At 43.8% G+C, this 8,029-nt stretch overlaps 1 protein-coding gene across 1 annotated transcript; it reads left to right on the top strand.

Annotated features, from left to right (window-relative positions):
* Positions 1–327: 327 nt before the first annotated feature.
* On the top strand, positions 328–5,063 carry LOC306703443 (galectin-related protein-like). The gene is made up of 5 exons (XM_079169420.1): positions 328–407; positions 963–1,052; positions 1,132–1,220; positions 2,286–2,472; positions 4,598–5,063. Exons 1-5 carry the CDS (start codon positions 375–377, stop codon positions 4,739–4,741), a joined length of 543 nt encoding a protein of 180 aa, XP_079025546.1. The 5' UTR covers positions 328–374; the 3' UTR covers positions 4,742–5,063.
* The last annotated feature ends 2,966 nt before the right edge of the window (positions 5,064–8,029 follow it).

The following is an 8,029-nucleotide window of genomic DNA, read 5'->3' as shown; positions in this document are numbered from 1 at the left end:
CTCAATTCAGGACACGCGAGTGTAGCAGTCTGAGGCTCATTCAATATAACTATATTATAAAATGGATTTTTGTTCCCATATAAAAAAGAGTCCAAAGAGCGCTGATTGGGTCTGATTAGCCCTCTCCAACAGACGGGGATTAAGCTTTTGAGTCCGTAATTATTATAAAAGCACACGTCAGCAGATATCCACCCATTTTCAGAGAGACGTCCTGCTGGCCGGCTGTGAGAGAGAGAGAGACCCAGGAGCCAGCAGCAGGAGAACAGGAATATCCTCCTGAGTCAGCGCCACGACGCGGACACACCACGCTCTCCCCCCCCGGCAGCGCTCCCTCTCTGTACCGATAATAAGCATCCTATGCTCTTCTGCTCAAGATGGCGGTGCAGGCAGCGGAAAAGGACGGAATAGTGAGTATATTTTTGGGAGCTTTTACGCGCGTTACGCGTGTTCGTGTTTATTTCCCCCCCGTGCGTGAATGCCGGATTTGATGTATTAGCGCACCGTGGGTGTCGTTTTAATCCGGCGCTTATGTGCAGGCTAAAGTGCGGAGCGCCGCGCGCAGAGCATTTTTTTACATTCGCGAGGTGACTCCTCTTTCATGTTGAGGGAAATCCAATATGTTGGAGGTGAAATGTATCGGCGGTGTTTGTGTGTGTGTGTGTGTGTGTGTGCGCGCGCGCGCGCTCACATAGGCCGCTCAACCGGACCATCACAGTCTAATAAAATGCGTAAAATGTGCAGTTTATTGGGGCTAATTTAGACTTTCACATGGCACACGAAAGAAAACATGACAGGTCTGCCCTCACCTCGTCATTGTTGGGGAACGGAAGGCCACATGCTGTGTATTTATCAATAAACAGGCCTGCAGCCTTGTGCTGTTTCACCTCAAACCAAACCAGTTGAATATCCTAAATGTAGCTACCTCATAAATGACAGTTTGCATGCTTTGTTTGTTCTTTTAGGTGTTGAAGAACGTGGAGGATGACACCCTGAACGACTCGCTGGGGAACCCCGGCCTCATCTCACCTGACAAGGATTTATCTCGTCTGCTGGTATGAAAGAACTGTCTGCATGCAAGTTGTATATTGTTTTTGATTCATCGCTAATAGAAATGCACTTCTTTTTATGCAGACGGTGCCGTTCAGCGGGCGCATCCGGGGCGGCCTGCGGCCAGGAAAGAAGATCATAGTGATGGGCATTGTCGACCTGGAGCCAGACAGGTAAGATAACGCCTCTAAACAATGCATGCACGCACTCCTTACCTGGAGAGCCTGTTCACCTCAGCATATTTTAAACACATTCATTTTTGAAAGAGATAAGCTTTTTTTTGTTCTTAGCCAGTCAGACTTGGTCACTCACTGCGTGGGCAGCCATGGTGGCTTCTTAAGTATGCAGAGACAGGGCGTGCCCCCAAGAACCAGCAGGGAGGGAAAGAAAGGGGGTGAAAAGGACCCAGTGGAGCAGACTTGTTTTGGGTGTGTCCTCTATAGTCTTCATGGAAACTTGGATGGAACCTCTCCATGACCTCATCGTGTTGAGAAGCTGCTGCTGGCACCGGTTTTCATGCCAAAGTTCACGTGGCTGAGAGAGAAGCGCTCCAGAAACAGCTTCCCTTTGTTGCTATAGCTGCCCCGCCTGCTCTCCCACTACTGCACCAGAGATCCCATTGACTTGACCCCCCCCCCCCCCCCCCCCAAGTCCATCAAAACCTAAAATACAGCAAAGAATCCAGTTCAAGATTCTCCTTCACGACCCTGAACCCCTTCATACCTTTGGGACCTCCTGCGACCGACACGCTCCCCCCCGCCACCTCAGATCCACCAATGCCAACCTCCTTACCCCCCCTACTCTGGCCAAGGGCCTTCTCCATCGTTGCCCCCCCTCCCTCTGGAACTCTCTCCCCCCATTACCTCAGACATTCTCCGTCACTCACCACCTTAAAAACTGCACTTAAAACTTAAAATGTCATCTCTTTTGTTCATATTGTAATTGCTTTTATTGTTTCTGTTTTTAACATGTAAAGTGCCTTGAGTACCTTCTTTTTAAAGCGCTATACAAATATAATGTATTATAGTTTGGTTAACATGTCCTCACACAAAGAAGGCGAAGCTGCAGGGGGTAAAACCTAACCAATAGCAGCAGCAGCAGGGATTATGCATAATTAACACACAATGTGTTTGCTCTTAAGCAGCAGCAGCAGAATTATGCATTTGACTTATCCCAGATTAGTCGCTGGACTCGTATGCTGTCTGTCTGACCTCTCGTTCCACCCTCCCCTCCCTCAGCTTTGACGTGAGCCTGACCTGCGGCAGAGACTCGGAGAAGGAGGGGACTCCTCACGACGTGGCCATGAAGCTCACCGCCCGCTTCACCGACCGCCAGTTCCTGCGCAGCGCCCGCATCTCTGGGAAGTGGACGGGGGAGGAGGCGTCCACCGACTACTTTCCCTTCATCCCCGATCAGCCTTTTAGGGTAAAGATCCCTTTTTTTTGTATTCAAGTTCAGGTTGCTGGTTTCTTGTTGGAACACGAGTGCTTTCATGAAGATTGTGGGATGCTCTGTTTTAGCTTGAGCATCCTTTGATCTGATTGGCCTCTGTTCTTCCTTGTCATGGTTACAGTGAGGGTTTTTCTTACACAATGGATCTTATTTCCTTTGGACCGTTATTTCTTTAATTCCATGAGCTTGCTCTTACAACAAAAGCAGCAGGCGTGATGAGTTGGCAATAAACCTCCAGTTAAACCATATTATCTAAACCAGATTAACATGAGATAAGAACTTTAAATAGGAAATCCACCCTCAAACCCACGTCCATGTCAGAAGGACAACGTGTTTCTATATGGTTGTTTTCGGGACCAATTGTGATGCATTTAATATTAAAGCAGTGCAAACAAATCAGTCAGCATAAGCTGCTTAAGGATAAAATACGGCATTAAAACAAAACAAGTGCAAAAGACGGGACAAAGGCAGTGTGAAGAGTAGCGGTGTGAATCCCCAGAAGACCCACGATACCATCTTATTTAGTTTAAAACATTTTGCGATATGCAGAATGTAGCAATAACATATATTACCTGCAAATTATGCAGTTTGCCAACATCTGTTTTATCTAATAAGAAAGTTTTCTTTCTTTAATCATTTTTATTGCAGCACAGTGGGTTTGTCTTGACTGAAAAAGCAATTTTTTTAAATTTGCATTTCCAATATTAATAGTTCAATACTTGGGGTTCGTGTATCGATACAATATTTCCACTGAAGATATTGCAATACTGTGTTGTATCGATTCCACTCCTCCGCGACGACCGTATTCCAAGATGGCGACGCCAACGTTACCAAATTCAAGGCTTCATAACGTCCACAAACCAATGGATGACGTCACGATGACTACGTCACACAGCTTGTGGTCTCTAGCTACGCGTCTCGGTGTGATGGAGGCCTTAGAATGCTGAACCGTACGCCGGTTCCAACTTTTGTTCTGCAGCATTTATTATGGGACCAGTTTGTTTCTGTAATGATCTCACCTAGCTTGTTGGTGGTTTGTTGCTTCCTTGTTAACATTGTTGACGTGTTTTTGGGTGGAATGGTTCTCTTTTTCAAATCCTGTCAAATACTTTACAAACAATAAGACGGATACAGAACTAAGAGACAGACTGGAACATGTTGGAGCTGCTACATCCCATCTATCTGCTGTAAACACAGGCTGCCTCTCGTCTGTGTGCTGCATCAGGGTCATCAGCTGTTTGTGTGTCCGGGTTGAGCAGCAGCAGCACATGCATGATGAGTAACTCTCATAAGACCCGAGGACGTGTCCGCTCTAATAATTCTGAAAATGCTCATGAATAACACATATGGTGTTCGCCCTAAAAATATCTGATGTGAACTCACCAACGCTTCAACAAGAGCGTCCTACTGAAACTAGAAGACAGAAGACATTCCTCTTTTTTAAAGACACAGCAGTGACCATCTTTGTCTTATTTTTAGAGTTGATCCCTGTGTCTGGTTATGTAACGTCAGCTCTCTGATAACGTGTCATTGTGTTGTGGTCGGAGCGTGACCGAGCAGGTCGTGACTCTGCAGATTAACGGCTGTCATGCAGATGAGTTCTGTGGCGTGTGGACGGACACTTGATGTGCCGCGCGGTTTCACAGCCGGACGGACGGTCTGCCACAGGAAGTGACATCACACCTAGAAGTTTTGTTTTCTTTGGCGTTTCGCTCTGTTGCGTGTTTGTTGAGGTTCACAGTGAGCAGCTGCAATAATGCTTATTTATCAGACAGCATTTTGGTGGTTTGGGACAAGTTAAAACACTCCCAGCGTTAATACTTAATCGAATAGTTTTTTGACACACTTCTCTGCTTGTCCTTTATTCTCCCCATGATGAGAACACCTGCTCCAGGTGTGTGGGTGTAGCCTCTTGGTAGGAATGTAAACGCATTACGCTGCCCTCAACCCGTCATACTTCATACTTAATGTACAGACTTCTCATCTGATTCTAAGAGAGCGAACAAACCGGAGTGTCTAATTATTTCCTGTATTAATCCCTCTTTATTGCAGTTTGATGCTCCAGTGCTAATGTCATTTTGTATATTTATTTTTGCAGATTGAGATGCACTGCGAGCACCTGAGGTTCCGGATATTCGTGGACGGACACCAGCTCTTTGACTTTTATCACAAAGTGAAATCTTTCTCCTCAATCGACACAGTGCAGATAAAAGGAGATCTACAGATCACCAAGCTCGGTTAACACCGCCTCTCCTCCTGCTCTGCAAGCCGTGTGTGTGTGTGTGTGAAGCGAGGACATGACCACACACACAAACCTGTGCGCCTGTTACGTCATCATGCAACACTGCAGCAGCATAACAACTGGAGAACAAGGCTCCTGCGGTGACAAGTTAGAGTTCTTCTGCTTCGTTTTCATTCACTTATACTCGGTCCTTTTCTATTCACGATGATGCTTTTGAGAGAATGAATGTTTTTCTCCTTGTAGCCCCAGGTTTTTGTCAGATCAGGGATCTCACAGATTATTAATAGCGCATTCATTTTTCATGCTGAATCCTTGAGGGATGCCGAGGTAGAGGCAGGTGTGGAGTGCTCTCGAGGAAATGATGGAAACCAGTTACTCAGGAACAAACATCACTCTGAGCAGCTAATATGTTGCCTATGGGTGTAAATCTTCAAAATTAGGTGACTGATTAAATGTTTTAATTCTGCAACTCTTCTAAAACCTTTTTAGATTAAATGGAAAATGCGTATTGATCAAAAAGAAAGAGATCCTGGTCATAGTTTGTGACAAAATGTGCTGCAGAATCAGACCTGACCTTTTTTAAAATATCCAAATCAGGGCCCACAAACATGATTTTCATATCAGATCAAACAGTTTCAAAGTAAAATGTTGCAGGTTGTTTGATGCTTTCAGATTAGCTGTATGTATTCATTATTGAATTCATCCTCTAAAACTCAAATATTCTGATCTCAGTAGAACGCAGTATTACACTCTGTGCTGATGTATCTCCCGACTCCCTCGGCGCTCCCCTGCCCTCCCCCGGGCTTATCCCAACACGCTGCAGTCTCACCGACCCAAATCCCCCAAAAATGAGGATTACATCATGATCATGAGTAGATGTCGTACTGGGCACTGCGCACTGCCTGTGTGTGTGTGTGTGTGTGTGTGTCGTTAGTATTAGCGATCACTGACGGCGTTCTCCTGAAGATGTAAAGTCCTGTGTGGCTGAACAGGAAGTAGAATTATGTCCGTTTACTCTGGTGGACGAGAGAAGAAACTGCTTTTAAAAAGAGTTTCATGCAAACCCTCTGATTCAAACACTAAACCAATATGCATTTAATTCTTAAAAAGAAAAACTCTTCAGAACACATTTAAAAGAAACGAGTCAAAGTGTGCAGGTGTAAAGCTAAACCCTTCAGATCCTGGTGGTATATTGAATGTATAGTATTCATGTTTCTATAGTAGCATAGAAGATATAGTGATGCACAGAATTATTACTTCCTGTCACAGTGTTTTGGTGGTATGGCCGGTGCTGTTTTAGTCTATTTTACAGTCCTACAGTCTTGTGTTTGATGGCTTCTTAAAGCGTTTCCTGAATCATTCCACTTTAGTCCTCACTGAGACAGACGGACGCTAAATACAAAGTAAAAGTTTTCTGCAAAGCAAAACTTACAGTATTAAAAGTATAAAGTCTCTGTTTACACCTCTTAGAGTATCAGTATTCACACATCCAGTAGAACAAAAGGTTAGAAGCTCAATGCATATTTATCTTATGGATTTATTAATGAATAATAAATCATTTACTAATGCTTTTTATAGATCCGTTCTAAGCCATTGGTAGGAACAGCTTTAGTTTGTTTTATATTTAGTAATAATTCAGTTATAAATGCTGGTAAACATCAGTTATAAATGTTGATGAAGCATTTATAAAGGTTCCTGACTTTCTCCCCTTTTTAAGTCTTAAACGGTCGATGTGTTCCTGCATGAAGAAAGCTATAAAGACAAAAAGGGGATTTCTCAACCCAGAAGTTGTTCCTATTAATGGCTTGTAATCATATGATCCATAAAACACAAGTTAAATGTTTATTAACCATGAATGAAGTCGTTATTTACAACGTATTAGACAGCTATAGCTTGGACCAGGTTGGAGAAGCTTCGATCGTCCTTAAAGACGATGAAGTTCATATCAAACAGAAAGGTGAAGGCGTGCTCTTCGTGCTGCGTTCGTAGAAGAGTATCGGACCGTTTCACGGGGCTTTTTTTTACACCTCAGTTCAGATCTAAACCAGCTTTCTGCTGCTGTGAATTTGGAGTAAGCCATGACATCTGTGCAGAACAGTTGCACTGACTTCACTGCAAGGCGCTCGGTGACCTTTTGCTCACATCGATGAAGCTTCCTTTGTTGTGTGTGTGTGTGTGCAGCATTCAGCACAACACAGAGAGGCTTTCCATGCATTTATACATCCATGCACTGAGATTTTTTATTAGCAATAAAGCCGCTGCTCTGGAGCTGAGCTCGTTTTCTCCCTCGGCTCCTCGTCTGTCGCTCTGAGCGCTGGTTTATTTTGGGACACAAACAGGAAGTGAGTACAGTTTGGTCTGAGAGGTGCAGTTAAGAAAGTAAAGTGAGCCAAAGCGACGCAGCTTCTGACTCCAGTGTTGCCACAAAACCAACGTGTACAAATATGTAGTAGTGTGGACCGCTGTGTTTTCTTTTGGATACTGTTTTTGTGTTTTTTATATGAACTGATGACCATCCATTTGTAAAGCTACCTTTTAATAATGTTAATATACGTCATGTAAGAGAGTATGGCCATAACTCAGCAGTGTGTTTCATGGAGGTGTTAAAGATTAGAGCTGCAACGATTAATCGATTAGTTGTCAACAATTAAATTAATCACAGACTATTTGGATAATTGGTTTGGGTCATTTTTAATGAAAGAAAATCTAAATTAGTTTTATTTCAGCTTCTTAAATGCTAATATGTTCTGGTTTCTTTACTCTATGAAAATAAACTGAATGTCTTTGAGTCATGGCCCAAAAAGAGGACGTCATCTTGGAATTTGGGAAACACCGATTCACCATTTTCTGACATTTGAGAGACCAAACAGCTCATCGATTAATCGAGAAAATAATGACAATAATCGTTCGCTGCAGCCCTGAGTTCAAGTTTTTGGCTCCTCAGCTTGGATTTATGGGGGAGGGAGATGAACAATTCAAGACTCTAACCAGGGAGTGTGTGTGTGTGTGTGTGTGTGTGTGTGTGGAGCTGAGCTGAGCTAGGAGTGTGTTTTGTTAAACTCTCCATTAGCAGACACTTTTCCTGCTGTGTTAGTATTTTTCTGCACAGTTTGGTGCAGCTACACGACGAGCTGGATGTGGTACTGTACTACTTTTAAGAAAAAGGCGTTGGTGTCCGCTGAAGCGACTCATAACTGCTTAGCGTTCCCTTAAAAACAACATTTTCGGTACGTGTGCTTAGAAAACCTGATCTCCTGATGATCCCAAGTCCGTTGAAGATACATGGAA

This window comes from Pholis gunnellus (assembly GCF_910591455.1).
Source record: "Pholis gunnellus genome assembly, chromosome: 11".
NCBI classification, from domain to species: domain Eukaryota; kingdom Metazoa; phylum Chordata; class Actinopteri; order Perciformes; family Pholidae; genus Pholis; species Pholis gunnellus.
This window is presented reverse-complemented; position numbering and strand designations above follow the sequence as displayed.